Source organism: Oryctolagus cuniculus, chromosome 7 (assembly GCF_964237555.1).
Source record: "Oryctolagus cuniculus chromosome 7, mOryCun1.1, whole genome shotgun sequence".
NCBI lineage: Eukaryota > Metazoa > Chordata > Mammalia > Lagomorpha > Leporidae > Oryctolagus > Oryctolagus cuniculus.
The window spans coordinates 132,805,711-132,822,755 of NC_091438.1; the positions used below are offsets into that span (position 1 = coordinate 132,805,711).

Here is a 17,045-nt window from a genome sequence, read left to right on the forward strand (position 1 = left end):
GTGCAGGGACTGAAGTACTTGGATCATCTTTTGCGTCTTTCCAAGGTGCATTAGCAGGGAGCTGGATCGGAAGTGGAGCAGCTGGGACTGGAATCCGCAACCACATGGGATGCCAGCGCTGCAGGCTGGGGCTTTACCCGCTAGGCCACAGTGCTGGCCCCTTAACTGGCCTTTTCGATCAACAACTGACCACTACAAACAGCTGCACAGAAGGCTGCCCACGGATGTGTATGTTGAAGACTTTTTTTCACGCCAGTAAATGGAAATCTTCCCCCATGCTTTTTTAAAAGTAGCCTCTATACTTTAACAAACTCCCTATTCAAACTACTTTGATGTTTCCTGGAAAAAAAAAAATCCAATCAGGAAAGCAAGATGATGGCTGTGGATGGAGGGAAAGAATCCGGCACTGGAACATAAAAGGGGTTAAAGAAAGGGGCATGGAAGAGGGGACGTGTCCCGAAGGCTCTGGGGATGATCCCTAGCTGGCAGTGCCCGGGATCCCCCATCACTCGTCCACGGCGGATAGATGCTCCTGGCAGTCTGGAAGCCTCGACATTTCTGGAAAACTCGCCACACTCGCTACCTCAGCTCAAGTCAGTTCTCCCGGATTTCATCTCTGCCCGTTGAAATCCCCTCTTTCCCTCGAGACCCAGGACAAACGCGCCACATGCCGCCAAGAGCAGCCCCGGCTGGAAATGATCTATCCACCTTGCAGCACAGTCCTCTCCGTTTCTCCCCAAAGCCGGCCGCCGCAGTGCTGCAGAGCGGCAAGGCCACACCCCTCCATCTGCCACCTGGGTGACACTGGCCCCCCACCCTCCTTCTCCAGGCCTCAGTGTCTGCACCTGTAAGGCAGGGAGAAGTGTGCACAGCGTTGCTATGAGGATGAAGTCTTCGAGGGCTGTACAGAACTTGGAACCGGGCCTAACAAGCGGTACCCAAGTGCTGAACAAATGTTAGCAAACATTTGGATCCTCCCCGACCGGCGGTCCACTTGACCTCAGAGGCCCCGGGCACCTAGCGGGGTCACGGGCACTCGGAGCGCTCCGAAGCTGGCACCCACCCGCCGAGGAGCCGCGCACGATGCGCGGAGGCCGTGTCCAGACGCCTGGGGCTTGGTGCCAGGAGTCCGGCGCCGCGGTCATGTGACCCAGCCAAGATGGCGTCGCCCAGCTGCTTGTGGATCTTCTCTGTGGCTCTGCTACCCTGGTCCTGCGCCGCCTGGGCGCTGGGCCATGTCGCCGGCCCGGGACCGCTGCCGCTGGTGATCTGGCACGGGATGGGTGAGTGAGTGAGAGGAGGGTCGGGAGGGTGAGGTGACCGTACCAGCCCGGGGGCTCGCGCGCGCCTGCAGCCTGCGGACTGCGGGTGTGGAGGGCCAGGACCCCGGTCCGCAGCACCCGGCCGGCGCGACGTTTTAGCATTTGACGGAATACTGTGCATTGGAAAGGTAGAGGGGAAGGCGCTGTGTTTGGGTGAGCTCTCCTAGAGCTGTGCGCTGCCTTGGCGGCTTTCCGTTGTCCTTGTTAATCCTGGCCGCAGTGGCGTCGGGGCGCAGCGTTTGCCACTTAGCCCAGCTTGCTAGGTCGAGGCTGTCTGCCCGGCGCATCCATCCTTCTGTTTCTTGGCACACCGAACAGAGATTTGTTGGGTACCTACAGTTCATGTATCCATTTTACACATAGTTATTGAGCGCCTAGTAGCTGCTGAGGACACACAGTGAACTAAACGATTACATTCTTTGTGCCTTTGGGGACTTACTTTCCAATGGGAGAGACAGACTATGCAGAAATAAATAAGCAAATTGTATAATTTGTCAAATGGTGATAGTGCAATGGAGAACAATAAAGCAAGAACAAGGCTAGAGACTGGAGGTGAGGACTTGGAAAGTGATATCTGGGTGAGGGGAAGATGCCACTTGGTTAATTGAGGGCACAGCAAATGCCAAGGCTATGAGGCAGAAGTGTGTGGGTTCCTCAGAAAGTTCTGGAAAGTGGAATTAAAAGATAAGTTTATTTTGGTGCAGAAAAATGGAAATCCAGGCATTTTTTCATGATCCTCATTTCCATGAACTTTTTGAATACCCGTTGTATGTCTAGTGTATGCAAGGAATAGAATCTGGATCTGTTTGTCCAGAACTGAGTGAACAAGAAGAGGCTAGAGATTTAGGCCAGAGAGGGAAGTGAGTGCAAACACTGTTGGATGTACCAAGACTAATGTAGAGACTTTGGCCAGAGTGAGATTGGAAACTTTGAGCAATTGAATGATGTAACTTAAACTTTTAATTAGATTATTTGTATTTATTGACAAACAATAATTATACATATTTATGGGGTACAATGTAATGTTTCAATACATACATGCATTTCAATGCATACATTTTAATTAGAACAGTGATGATGGTGGCTTGGATGGTGGCTGTACTACTGTATAATAACAGTAGGGGTGTTAGGAAGTGGTCCACGTTTGGATATATTTTGAAGCTAGAACCCTATGGGATATGCTAACAGATCGATTGAGGGTTGAAAGAAAGGACTCCACAGGTCTTTGCCTTAACAATTACAAGGATGAAGTTGTCATTTTTCAAAGGGAACGCTGTAGACTGAGCAAGCTTGGGGTGCCGAGGAAGATCAGAGTCTGCTTTTGGACCTATTCATTTAAGATCCTGTTAGATAATACAGAGATGCTGTAGAAGTGTTTAAGTGGGGGCTAAGATGGAGATCCAGGTTACAAATTTAAGTTGGGAGCCTTTAGCAGATGGGTAGTATGTACAGCCTTGAGACTGGCAAGATCACACAGGGTGTGGGCACACACAGAGAGCCCTGAGGCTCTCCAGTGTTCAGAGGCGGAGGAGGAACCAGCAAAGCAGACAGTGGCAAGACAACCAGTGGGGTGGAGGTCAGGAGAGTCCCATGTCCTGGAAACCCAGAAGAGAGAATGGGGTGAAGAGGATGGGAGTGATCAATGTATCACGTGTTGTTGATAAGTAGGGTGGGGCTAAGAATTAATTACTGGGTTTAGCAACGTGAAGATGGTGAATGATCTTAACGCAGGCAGTTTTGGGGGAGTGGTGAGAGTGGGAGCTTTATTGGAATGGCTTAAAAGAAAAATGTTTGAGAAGAGTTAAAGTCAGCAGATACAGAGTTTTCCAGGGCGCTGTGCATGCTGTGGGGCTGCTACAGTGGGTTGATAGAGGACACACATGGACACTCAGCTCGCCCAGAGCTCACAGTCAGCCCTCAGGGGGAGGCAGCTAAGTAACCGGCAATTACAGTTCAGCCTGATGAATGTTGTCGCAAGAACAACAGAAGATTTTTCTAGACCACAGCTTTCCTGTTTTAAACTCGTTCCCAAGCTTAGTCCTAAGTTGAAAATGGAATGATTAAGTTCGAAATGGGAAGTTGTCTCAGTCTGCCTCTCCCACTCAGTGGCCAGTCGGGTTTCTTTTGGTCCTTGGTTCTGGTTTCTGGGACTAGCATTAGGCAAGGAGTTGCCAAGTGCAGATTTAAGGAGGCAGTAGCTCTCAAGTTTGTACAAGTTCAGAGTCAGTACATGCACAAACCTGACAGTGAGCCCCTCCTTAAATGTTGTGCCCTAGGCGCTTTGCTTGCCTCACCCTGTACCTGGCTCTGAAGTTTGGAACCTGTTCGGCCCAAATATCCTGTGTCATCAGGGAGCAGATTGTGCACTTCTGTTGACTTTTCTGTTGTCATTTTGGTACCCCAAGTGTTATGCATGCACTATTGAAGCTTAGTATTATTTGATAAACAGGAGCCAAGCAAAAGTGTCTTTTTTTTTTGCAGCTAAAACTCTATCACATAGGCCGGCGCCACGGCTCAATAGGCTAATCCTCCGCCTGTGGCGCCGGCACACCGGGTTCTAGTCCTGGTCAGGGTGCTGTATTCTGTCCCGGTTGCTCCTCTTCCAGGCCAGCTCTCTGCTGTGGCCCCAGAGTTCAGTGGAGGATGGCCCAAGTGCTTGGGCCCTGCACCCGCATGGGAGACCAGGAGAAGTACCTGGCTCCTGGCTTCGGATCAGCGAGGTGCGCCGGCCGCCAAGCACCGGCCGCAGTGGCCATTGGAGGGTGAACCAATGGAAAAGGAAGACTTTTTTCTCTGTCTCTCTCTCCCTCTCACTGTCCACTCTGCCTGTCAAAAAAAAAAAAAAAAAAAAAAAAAAAAAAAAAAAAAAAAAAAAAAAAAACTTTATGACATAAAGTTAGCCAATAACAATATCCATTAAGTATTCGCCACCCTCCTCCCACCACTCCCTGGTAACCTCTAACTTACTCTCTCACTATGGATTTGCCTCTTATGGATACCTCCTCCCAAAGGAAGCATATAATATATCACTTTTTGTATTTGATTTATTTCGCCTAACATTGTCTTTTCTGGGTTCATCCAAGTAATGACACATGTCTGTACTCTGTTCCTTTTTATGGTTGGTGTGGGGAGCAGCTCGGACTAGACTAAGTTACTGGAATTAAGACTTATTCTATGCATCTGCTCTCCTCTGTGGGGAGCAGCTCGGACTAGACTAAGTTACTGGAATTAAGACTTATTCTATGCATCTGCTCTCCCACAATATGGCGCTGGGAGAGAAGTAAACAGCTTCCGCACAGCTGCCTCCAGTTCAACCAATAAACTGTAGGACCTGCTCCTGATTGGAGAGCAGCGTACTCGGCGTGTGGGCAGCCGAGTTAGGATTGGCGGAGGAGGACTATAAAGGAGGAGAGAGACGGCATGCACCGGGAACATCTATGGGGAACATCTAGCTGAAGGAACACCTGTGCAGCCCCCGAGAAGAGCCGGCCGGCGGTGTGCCGCTCCCCTGCGGAAGTGGGGAATGTGGCCAGGGGGAACTGCCCTTCCACGGAGGTGGAAGGGATAGTAGCCAACCCGGGAAGAACCAGCAGCAAACCCGGGGAGGGCCGAGCAGACGAAAGAACAGCGCAGGGTCCTGTGTCGTTCCTCCACGAAGAGGGGGAGCGACATAATGGTGCCGTGACTCGGATATGAAGCCTAGGCAGGGTTTAGTGTCGTTCCTCCACGAAGAGGGGGAGCGACATAATGGTGCCGTGACTCGGATATGAAGCCTAGGCAGGGCTTAGTGTTGCTCCTCCATGAAGAGGGGGAGCGACATAATGGTGCCGTGACTCGGATAGGAAACCTAGGAGGGAAGAAATGACTCGGATAGGAAACCTAGGACGGATAGAAAACTTAGGAGGGAAGAAACGTGACTCGGATAGGAAACTTAGGACGGATATGAAACTTAGGAGGGAAGAAACGGGAAGAACTGGGAAAATACCGGAGAGAGAGACTAGCAAACAGCCTAGGGAAAAGCCGGACGAAAAGGGTGCCGGAAGAAGCTATTGAAAGCCTAGGCATAGACTCGGATACGGACTACGGGGGGAAGCTGGGAGAAATCTCTAAGGTTGAAAGTGAAAGTGAAACCTATAAGAAACTTAGACTTGGATACGGACTGTGGGGAGAGGCCAGGAGAAATGAGGGAGGAATATTGTTGGAAGAAAACTTAGGGAAACACACCGGGTAGAGAAAAATGTTAGGGAGGATGAAGCCGCGAGTGCAGGCCAAGCCATCTTGGAATTCTTCAAGTCACCCTGGGGAGCAAGAGGCGAAGATCTGGAACCAGAGGCAGAGACGTGGGCCGCCAGAATTCGCCAGGTTAGTCCGGGGAACTTGGACTGAATGCCGGTGGTGGCGGAAACATTCGCGGAAGCCGCCGCGTGCAGAGAGAGCACGGGGCGTTGGCGCGAGGCCGTGGTGCGGGCGCGAAGTGCGTGGAGACCACGGAGCGTGCGCGCAGAGCCGGGAACCCGCCGGCGGGGCGAGGCGCCAGGAAGCCGCGCAGAGCTGTGAAGCCGCCGCGGGGCGGGCGCCGGCGGGGCGAGGAGCCGGGAAGCTGCGCAGATGAGAGAGGCGCGGGCTGAAGCGGCTCAGCCGGAAAGCTGCCGAGAAGCAGCCTCGGGGCGGGCGCAGCCGGGAAGCCGCGGGGATAAGAATGAGAGCGGGAAGCCGCAGGGATAAGAGAAACAGAAGTTTAGAAGTAAAGTGAGAAAAATAGGAATGCTGGAAGATAGAAGTAAAATGGGAGAAATAGGAATGCCCGGAGATAGAGAAATAGAGAAATAAAAAGGCCTCCCTACAACACTGCAATGTGAGAGCTTGGATTCGGTCTGCCTAATCAAGTGAGGCGATGAGCACCTGCGGGCAGCTAGCAGCTTATGCGCCGCAGGTCACCGAAGACAGGCACGAATTAACATCAGTAAGGCTTCCCCACAATACAACAATATTAAGCTTGGATTCGGTCTGCCTGATTTAAGGCGGTAAGCGCCAGCAAGCAGCTCGACCAGAGTATGAGCTGCAGGTCACCGAAGATAGGCACGAACCAACACTAATAAGTCTCCCCCACAATAAGGCAATGAGAAGGCTTGGATTCGGTTTGCCTGATAGGTCTTGTAAGTCCCCTGCAGGAAGAGCAGAGCATGCGCTGCAGGGCACCGAACACAGGCACGCATCAGCGCCTAAAAACCTCCTCACAACATGGCGAAGAGAGGACCCGGATTCGGTTTTCCTGATTGATAGGACTTGTAAGAGCCTGTGGCAACTCTAGCAAGTAGAGCAGAGTGTGTGCTGCGGGACACCGAAGACAGGCGCGTATCAACGCCAAAAAAATAAAAAGAAAGGGGGATCTGTGGGGAGCAGCTCGGACTAGACTAAGTTACTGGAATTAAGACTTATTCTATGCATCTGCTCTCCTCTGTGGGGAGCAGCTCGGACTAGACTAAGTTACTGGAATTAAGACTTATTCTATGCATCTGCTCTCCCACAATATGGCGCTGGGAGAGAAGTAAACAGCTTCTGCACAGCTGCCTCCAGTTCAACCAATAAACTGTAGGACCTGCTCCTGATTGGAGAGCAGCGTACTCGGCGTGTGGGCAGCCGAGTTAGGATTGGCGGAGGAGGACTATAAAGGAGGAGAGAGACGGCATGCACCGGGAACATCTATGGGGAACATCTAGCTGAAGGAACACCTGTGCAGCCCCCGAGAAGAGCCGGCCGGCGGTGTGCCGCTCCCCTGCGGAAGTGGGGAATGTGGCCAGGGGGAACTGCCCTTCCACGGAGGTGGAAGGGATAGTAGCCAACCCGGGAAGAACCAGCAGCAAACCCGGGGAGGGCCGAGCAGACGAAAGAACAGCGCAGGGTCCTGTGTTGCTCCTCCACGAAGAGGGGGAGCGACAGTTGGAAAATATGATATAGTATGTATACGCCACAATTTGTTTATCCCTTCGTCCAGTACTGGTCACTTGTGTTACTGCCCCCTATTGGCTGTTACTGGTAACCCAGCAGTGGACATCCATGTGCAGGTTTCTGGATGCATGTGTTTTCATTTCTCGTGGGTATGTGCCTCAGAGTAGAGTTAGGGGGTCCTATGGCAAGTGTGTGTTTACTGTTTGGAGAAACTGCCAAGCTGTTTTTCATAGTGACTGCATCATATTCCATCTCTACCAGCAATGTACAGGGTTTCTGTAGTCCTTGCCAATACTTCTTTTCCATTTAAAAAAAAAAATTATCATTATTAGAGCCATCCAAGTAGCTGTGAAGTAGTATCTCATTGTTTTGATTTGTACTTCCTTAACAACCAATGATAATTATTGTTGACTATTTTGATATATTCTTTGGAGGAATGTCTGTTCAAACTCTTTTCTTGTTCCTTAATTAGGTTATCTTGTTGAGTTGTAAGCGTTTTTTATTTTTTATTTATTTATTTTTTTTGGACAGGCAGAGTGGACAGTGAGAGAGAGACAGAGAGAAAGGTCTTCCTTTTACCGTTGGTTCACCCTTCAATGGCCGCTGCGGCCAGCACACTGTGCTGATCTGAAGCCAGGAGCCAGATGCTTCTCCTGGTCTCCCATGCAGGTGCAGGGCCCAAGGACTTGGGCCATCCTCCACTGCACTCCCGGGCCATAGCAGAGAGCTGGCCTGGAAGAGGGGCAACCGGGACAGAATCCAGCGCCCCGAACGGGACTAGGACTAGAACCCGGGGTGCCGGCGCTGCAGGCAGAGGATTAGCCTATTGAGCTGTGGCTTCGGCCTGAGTTGTAAGCGTTCTTTATGTATAGTAGCTATTAAACCCTTATTAGATATATGTGTTGCAGATATTTTCTCTCGTTAATGCCAGAGGAGGCACAAAAATTTTAAAAAAGAAATCATACTGTTTGGATTCATGAGTTTGCATCATTGTTTCTGTTGGCTAGGAGACAGCTGTTGTAATCCCGTAAGCATGGGTGCTGTTAAGAAAATGGTTGAGAAGAAAATACCTGGAATTTATGTCTTGTCTTTAGAGATTGGGAAGACCCTGCTGGAGGTAAGGCCCTCACAGCCCCGGCTGCTTGGAAGGTTTGCTGACTGTTTTGTACTATTAGAATGCCTGGGGCACGTGCTGTGGCAGAGTGGGTCAAGCCAGTGCTTGAGTTGTTGCATCTCAGATCTGAGTGCCTGGTTTGAAGATGCAGCTTCCTGCTGATGTGCCTAGGAGGCAGCAGGTGCTCAAATGCTTGGGCTCCTGCCGCCCACTTTAGAGACCCAGATGGAATTCCTGGATCCTGGCTTCAGCCTGGCCCAGCCCCTGGCTATTGTGGGCATTTGGGGAATGAACCAGCAGTTAGAAAATCTGTGTGTGTGTGTGTGTGTGTCTGCCCCTGTACCTTTCAAGTAGTCGGAAATAAATAAATAAACATTTTTAAAAATAGACAAGGAATGCTTCACAGTGTATTTCTAGCAGCAAATCGCACAGTGATGCCTTCGCTTCTGATGGCTGGTGCATTACCAACCTGAATGAGTTCAGCTTTTAGAGAAAACGCTGCTGGTGGCTTTCTGTCCCGTCCTTTTACTTCCCTGTGGCTCCTTTTTAGGACATGGAGAACAGCTTCTTCTTGAATGTCAACTCCCAAGTTGCAACAGTGTGTCAGATTCTTGCTAAGGATCCTAAATTGCAGAAGGGATACAATGCCATGGGATTCTCCCAGGGAGGCCAGTTTCTGTAAGTCCCCTTTGGTTCCATCTTACAGCGGGTTCATTTCTTCTCTTTTGCTCCAGTAAATCCACTCCTTTCGTTCTTTTGAGCTCCTCACCTGTCTTGGAGGGAGAAATCCTTCTAAAATATCCCCACAGAAAAACTTTATAGACTCTGCTAATTTATTTCCTATGAAAGAATTAAGATTTGTGGGGCTGGCACTGTGGCATAGTGGGTAAGGCTTTCGCCTGCAGTGCCAGCATCCCATATGGCCATGGGTTCGAGTCCCAGCTGCCCTTCTTGTGATCCAGCTCTCTGCTATGGCCTGGGAAAGCAGTGGAGGATGGCCCAATTGCTCGGGCTCCTGCATTCCTGGCTGTTGGCTTCGGATCAGCCCAGCTCCAGCCATGGTCATTTGGGGAGTGAACCAGCAGCCGATGGAGGCCCTCTCTTTCTCTCTGCCTCTGCCTCTCTGTACTCTGCTTTAAAAAAAAAAAAAAATTAAGATTTGTGTTTGGCTGTATGAGAGGAAAATCCTGAAACTCCATGGCTTTGGGGAACCGCAGGATTAAGTCACTTGACCCGCGGGAGCTGATGGTTAATGTTCCGTTTCCACCTGACAGCTGGAGCTCATAACCCCCTTTCCTCCCGCAGGAGAGCCGTGGCTCAGAGGTGCCCGTCGCCTCCCATGAACAATCTGATCTCCATTGGAGGACAGCATCAAGGTAACTTTGACCTTTGTACTTCCTTCTTTGTAACCCACCAGACCACTTGAATTTAAAAAGAAAACGAATCTCAGCAGCTCCATTTTGCACAGGAAGTCAGCCATGCTTGCAAAATCCTGTTTCCTTGAGCACCCTGGGTGGGCTTGATGAGGAAATAGGAAGAGGCTGAGGATGCCAGAGGCCTGGAACTCAGGCCACCCACTTCTCTTTCATGTGCTTGCCAGGATTGCATGACTGCTGCCGCATGGCAGGGGGCGCTGGAGGAGTTAGGAAAGCAACGGCTTTTCCTGTTCTCCAGCACTGGAGATGTCCTGTGGAATTTAGGCCAAGGCAAAGAATAGTGTGTAAGCTTTTGTTGTCTCTGAATGTAACAGGAGAAGGGAAACCCTTTGAAAAACAGAGGGTTTCTATTTAGAGGAAATCAAACACTTTGCGGGGAGGCTGTGTGTTTGGTGCAGAATCTTACCTCTGTTAGGACGGATGGGGAGCTGTTAGCTGGAGGAGTGTGGGAGCGTAGGATTCTCTTATTAATCGGGAAACCTGGCGTCACCTAATTGACTGTTACTCATGAGGAAGTCCCTTTCACAGATGGGGGAACTAAGATATGGCCTGGCTCATCGTCTGGGGGTTTTTCTGAGGATGAAGTGGAAACTAGGGTGAATAGGTAGTCAGACTCTTAAACAGTACAAGCACCATACAAATTCAGATTAGTGACCACAGTTGAAGCTTTCAGTCCAGGGGTGGGGAACCTTTCTTCTGCAAGGGGCCTGTTTGCATATTTATAACATCATTCGCTGCTGTACAAAATTATCTACTACAAAGTTTAGCCTGTTGTGGACCGGTCTTATTGGGTATTATTATTGAATTTCAAGTCCCACCTGCGGTTCCCATGGCGGAAAGCCAGACCAATTTATTTATTTATTTATTTTGACAGGCAGAGTGGACAGTGAGAGAGAGAGACAGAGAGAAAGGTCTTCCTTTGCCATTGGTTCACCCTCCAATGGCCGCCGCGGCCGGCGCGCTGTGGCTGGCGCACTGCGCTGATCCGATGGCAGGAGCCAGGAGCCAGGTGCTTTTCCTGGTCTCCCATGGGGTGCAGGGCCCAAGCACCTGGGCCATCCTCCACTGCACTCCCTGGCCACAGCAGAGGGCTGGCCTGGAAGAGGGGCAACCGGGACAGAATCCGGCGCCCCGACCGGGACTAGAACCCGGTGTGCCGGCGCCGCAAGGTGGAGGATTAGCCTAGTGAGCTGCGGCGCCGGCCTAGACCAAATGATTTTGTAGACCTTCCATGGCCCACCCTGATAGTCACGCAACAGATACTTAGGAAGTGAAGACAGTGGCTTTAGTTATTGAAGAAGCAGGCTCAGGAGCCAAACTGCGTGTGCTCGAATCCCGGCTCGCACCCTTACAGCCTAGCCTCGGATGAGGTATGTAGCCTCTGTGTTTTAAAGTTCTCTGAGATAAGGGGGAAATAATGACATCCACTCCACAGGGACATTGTAAAGATGAAATAATCATTGCCAATACAATCAACCTTCCATACCATTGGTCCCACATTGTGGATTTAACCAACCATGGATTGAAAATATTCAAAGAGCACATTTTGCCTGTTCTGAACATACACAGATTTTTTTTTTCTTGTCAGTATTCCCAGAAAACAAATGCAGTGTAATGGCTATTTAGCAAGTACCTGGTATTAGGTATTACAGGTAATCTAGAGGTGACTTAAAGTATACAAGAAGCTGTGTGTAGCTTTATGCAAATGCAAGCTCATTTTAAATGAGGCACTTGAGCATCCACAAATTGTGCATCCTCAGGGGGTCTTGGGCCCCATCCCCTGTGGATGCCAAGGGTTTGCTTAGAACTCTGCTTAATAAGTCGATGCTGAGGATGACAGGAAGTGGAGGAGGCGAAGGGACGGGGATGGGCACCGCTTGATGTGGGGTGGTCAGATAGGACTCCTCTCAGCTAAGCGTGGCAGCTGAGAAGTCCAGCCAGGAGAGTTCCCGCAGAGGCAGCGCCTCCCCCAGGAATGCAGCAGGGAGCATGGCAGCACCAGGGGGAAGCTGGTGTTAGAATTCCTTCTTGGGGCTGGCGCTGTGGCTCACTTGGTTAATCCTCCACTTGCGGCACCAGCATCCCATATGGGCGCTGGGTTCTAGTCCCGGTTGTTCCTCTTCCAGTCCAGCTCTCTGCCGTGGCCTGGAAGGGCAATGGAGGATGGCCCAAGTGCTTGGGCCCTGCACCCGCATGGGAGACCAGGAAGAACCACCTGGCTCCTGGCTTTGGATCAGCGCAGTGCCAGCTGTAGTGGCCGTTTGGGGAGTGAACAAACGGAAGGAAGACCTTTCTCTCTGTCCCTTCCTCTCACTGTCTGTAACTCTACCTGTCATTAAAAATATTAAAAAAAAAATTCCTTCTTGATGCTTACTTTCCTTGAGGAAGAGTCGAAGGAAGCCAGGGTGGGCTCCTGCTTGTTTTGTTTCTCAAAGTACCTCGCACGAAGTAGGTCCTCCGTGTATGATTTTTAAAGGAATGGACTTCTCTCTACCATAGGTGTTTTTGGACTCCCTCGGTGCCCGGGAGAGAGCTCTCACCTCTGTGACTGGATCAGGAAAACCCTGAATGCTGGGGCCTACTCCAAAGCTGTGCAAGAACGGTACGTGCCGGGGCTGGGAAGCACGCAGCCCTGTTGCTCAGAGAGGACACCAGGCTCACATTTGTAAGCTGGCCCGGATTCCAGGAGCAGTTGTTAATGGCATTCAAATGAGAGACTTAAAACTATCTCTGAACTATCTGCTCAGTCTTACTGCAAAACTAAAACTGTTCTAAACATAGTCTACTAATTAAGAAAAAAAAAAAAACACGGTATTTTTCAGTGTCGGAAGACTGTAATTATAACAGAATACATTTCTATCCTTAAAAAACGAACGGGAGCAGGCATTTGGCCTCGTGGTTAAGATGTCTGTGTCCCACACAGGGTGGCTGGGTTGGATACCTGTCCCACTCCTGACCCCAGCTTCCTGGGAGGCAGCATGGATGAGAGCTCAAGGAGTTGGATTCCTGCCGTGCATGGGAGAGACCTGGACTGAGTTCCAGCCTCCTAGCTTAAGCTCCTGACTCTGCCCCGCCATTGCCCATTGCGAGTCTTTGAGGAGCGAACCAGCAGATGGGAGCTTTCTCACACACAGTAGTCTTCCTCTCTTGTGTGTGCGCGCTCTCTCTCTGTCTCTCTATTTCTCCTTCTCAAATAGTTAATTAAACAAGCAAACAAACAAAGGCTTTGGAAAGTTCTAAGCCCAGGGAATGGCTCTTAGTATTTGGAGGATAGATTCTTTATGTTGTCAGCAGTGCTGAGTCTGTCCCACCCACATCAGTGTCCCCAACTGCTGAAATGTGTTCAGGTTTTTAGAAATACATAGAGTTACTTTTGGAGCATGTTCTTGTTCAGTTATTTCCAAACTTAATTATACATCTTAACTGCTGGGAAATTCACTAAAAATGGACTCCAGTGCTCGCCCTAGGAATTCTGATTTAGAAGATGTGCAGTAGTCTAGGTGATAGCTATGGTTGAGATCAACTAATGTGGTTATGGTATCTGTCCTGTGGGTTTTCCAAATTTATCACTTTTATCGCTTTATAAAAAAAGATTTATTAACTTATTTGAAAGGCAGATACAGAGTGAGGAGAGATAGAGATAGATAGATAGAGATTGATTGATCGATCTTCCACGTTCTGGCTCACTCCCCAGATGACTGCAACGGCCAGGAGCTGTTCTGCAAACAAGCTGAAGCCAGGAGCCAGGAGCTTCACCTGGATCGCCCACGTGGGTGCAGGAGCGCAAGCACTTGGACCATCTTCCAGTGCTTTTCCTAGGCCATTAGCAGGGAGCTGGATCAGAAGTGGAGCAGCTAGGTTGTGAACCAGTGCCCATATGGGGTATCCGTGTCACAGGTGGCACCTTTACCCACTACACCACAACGCCAGCCCCACAAATTTATCACTCCCGTCAAATAACGACTCTTCAATATAACATGTCCCAGAAACCATTTGCCAAAGGATGGCCTTGTGAGTAACTCACATAAGAAGCATCGTCCTCCTGGGTTTTCCTATCCTATCAGCTATGTGTTAAACACAAAGCTGTTTCTGGCCACCAGCGCCACCTGATGGCCAGTGCAGGAAACAGATACTTGACCTCCACCTTTTTCTCCTCAGGTAACTCAGATCATCTCCAACTTTGCCTGTTTTCGCTGTTTTTTATAAAATTAAGATTTATTTTATTTACTTGGAAGGCAGAGTAGAGTGACAGAGAGGGAGATGTAGAGAGATCTTCCATTTTCTGGGCCCTAAGTGGCCACAACGGCTGGGACTGGACCAGGCCAAACCCAGGAGGTAGAAACTGCATCCTGGACTCCCACGTGGGTGGTAGGGACCCAAGCACTTGGGCCATCTAACTCTGCTTTCTCAGGCGCATCAGAAGGGAGCTGCATCAGAAGTGGAGCAGCCAGGACTTGAACCGGAACTCCGGTGTGGGATGCGGGCAGTGTAAGCAGTGGCTTAACTGACTGTGCCACGATGCCAGCCCGCAGGCCTAGCTTTAATCCATGTCCTACATAGTCTCAGTTCTCGTGGAGGTGCGTGGCTTCTTTAAGCTTCACTCTTCCATTGTTGTTGTTTTTTCTAACTCTTGCCTGGATCCCTTAGAAAATAACTGTTTGTTTGTTTGTTGTTTTTTTTTTGTAGGTGTATTTCTTTGTTTTGTGAACCAAACACAGTGCTTGGCAGTGATGGCAAATGAGTAGTCGGTGGGGAATGAGAAGTGACAACTCAACATTGATGAAAAGTGGTAGCTCGATGGGTTGATTGTCATTTCCTCCTTCGACTCTTCCTCCTTCAACAGCAGCTTGCTGGTGTCTGCCTTTCAAGTAGATAAAGAATCAGTTTTTGAAAACTTCATGGAAAGTGGAATCAAGAGATACATTTATTTTGATGTAAAAAATTTGAAATCCATGCATGATTTCATTAAAATACAATTTTTTTTTTTTTTTGACAGGCAGAGTTAGACAGTGAGAGAGAGAGACAGAGAGAAAGGCCTTCCTTCCTTTGGTTCACCCCCCCAAATGGCCTGTACAGCCGGCGTGCTACGCCGATCCGAAGCCAGGAGCCAGGTGCTTCCTCCTGGTCTCCCATGCGGGTGCGGGGCCCAAGGACCTGGGCCATCCTCAGCTGCCTTCCTGGGCCACAGCAGAGAACTGGACTGGAAGAGGAGCAACCGGGACAGAACCGGTGCCCCGACCGGGACTAGAACCCGGAGTGCCGGCGCGGCAGGTGGAGGATTAGCCTAGTGAGCCATGGCGCCGGCCTATAATCCACATTTTCCATTAACTTTTTGAAGACCTCTCATGCATGGATTTCAAAAACATTTTGCATCAAAATAAACTCTAGATTCTGTTTTCCATGGAATTTTTAAAGGACCTTGGCACCTTCAGACATGCAAAAAGGAAAAAATGGCCTTCTGTGTCAAAAAAAAAAAAAAAAAAAAAAAAAGGGCCGGCGCCGTGGCTCAATAGGCTAATCCTCCACCTTGCGGCGCTGGCACACCGGGTTCTAGTCCCGGTTGGGGCGCCGGATTCTGTCCCGGTTGCCCCTCTTCCAGGCCAGCTCTCTGCTATGGCCAGGGAGTGCAGTGGAGGATGGCCCAGGTGCTTGGGCCCTGCACTCCATGGGAGACCAGGAAAAGCACCTGGCTCCTGGCTCCTGCCATCGGATCAGCGCGGTGCGCCGGCCGCGGCAGCCATTGGAGGGTGAACCAACGGCAAAGGAAGACCTTTCTCTCTCTGTCTCTCTCTCTCACTGTCCACTCTGCCTGTCAAAAAAAAATAAAAAGATTTATTTATTTATTTGAGAGGCAGAGAGAGAGAAAAATAAAGAGAGAGAAAGAGAGGTATTCAATCCACTGGTTAACTCCCTAGATGGCCCCATTGGCCAGAGCTGGGCCTATCTGAAGCCAGGAGCCAGGAGTTTCTTCCAGGTCTCCCACGTGTGTGCAAGGGCCCAAGGACTTGGGCCATCTTCTACTGCTTTCCCAGACCATAGCAGAGAGCTGGATTGGAAGTGGAGTAGTCGGGACTTGAACCAGCACCCATGTGGGATGCTGGCACAACAAGCAGCAGCCCACTACACCACAGCGCTGGCCCCCCATTTTTATTTTTTAAAATCTCTTTATTTGGCAGGCAGAGAGAGAGTCCACTCCTATCCACTGATTTCATTCCCTAAATGCCTACAACGGCCTGGGTTGGGCCAGGTCCAAGATGGGAACAGGAACTCAATCCAGGTCTCTCAAGTGAGTGGCAGGGACCCAGGTACTTGAGCCATCACTGTTGTCTCCCATAGTGAGCGTTAGCAGGAAGCTAGAAGTGGGAGTGGAGCTAAGACTCAAACTCAGGCACTCTGATAGGAGATACAGGTGTCTCAATGGGCAACTTAATCTCTAGACCAAATGCCCACCCTTCTACTAGCTTTTTGAAGTACCTATGTAGTTTCCAAGAGGGCTGTTATCTTTCTCTCTCTCTCTCTTTTAGATTTGTTTATTTGAAAGTCAGAGTTACAGAGAAAGAGAGAGAGAGAGAGAGGTCTTCCATCTGCTGGTTCACTCCTCAAACGGCTGCAATGGCCAGGGCTGCGCAGGCCAAAGCCAAAATCCAAGAGCCTCCTCTGGGTCTCCTACATGGTGCAGGGGCTCCAGCCCTTGGGCCATCTTCCACTGCTTTCCCAGGCACATTAGCAGGTTGTTGGACGAGAAGTGAGTAGCTGGGACTTGAACCAGTGCCCGTATGGGATGCTGGTGCTGCAGGTGGTGGCTTAATCTACACCACAGCGCTGGCCCCACGGGGCTGTTATGACAATTAAACAAATTGGACATAAAGCTTTTACTGCATATTAAGTCACAGGTTTTGGCAGTTACCACTGGAAACTGTGCTGTGTTTAAAATATGTATTCAATATTAATTTACCAGTTCCTTTATAAGTATTGCAGTGATTTCATTTTCTCTGACTTGTGAAGTATTTCAATCATAGTTTCATCAAATATTGAACTGCTTTTTGCCAGGCCGTATATAGATTTCACAGATACTGCAGAGAACAAGGCCATTAGGGTTGCTGCTCTCATAAGTGGCACCCTGAGGGGTGAGGGGTCTCCGAGAGAACAGGTGTGCTAGGGACTCTCCAGGAAGGAGAAGGCCAGGGCAGAAGTAAACAGGACGCAGTAAGGGAGAGCAGTTGA

General features: G+C 49.9%; 1 protein-coding gene across 1 annotated transcript in view; it reads left to right on the plus strand.

The window, feature by feature from the left end:
* Window positions 1-1,120: 1,120 nt before the first annotated feature.
* The window catches only part of PPT1 (palmitoyl-protein thioesterase 1), a 28,178-nt gene continuing 12,253 nt past the window's right edge, over window positions 1,121-17,045 (plus strand). Inside the window, exons 1-5 of the mRNA XM_002715190.5 lie at window positions 1,121-1,283; window positions 8,279-8,388; window positions 8,936-9,063; window positions 9,691-9,761; window positions 12,321-12,423. Coding sequence (XP_002715236.1) covers window positions 1,160-1,283; window positions 8,279-8,388; window positions 8,936-9,063; window positions 9,691-9,761; window positions 12,321-12,423 — 536 coding nt within the window. The 5' untranslated portion in view covers window positions 1,121-1,159. The remainder of the gene's footprint in view (window positions 1,284-8,278; window positions 8,389-8,935; window positions 9,064-9,690; window positions 9,762-12,320; window positions 12,424-17,045) is intronic.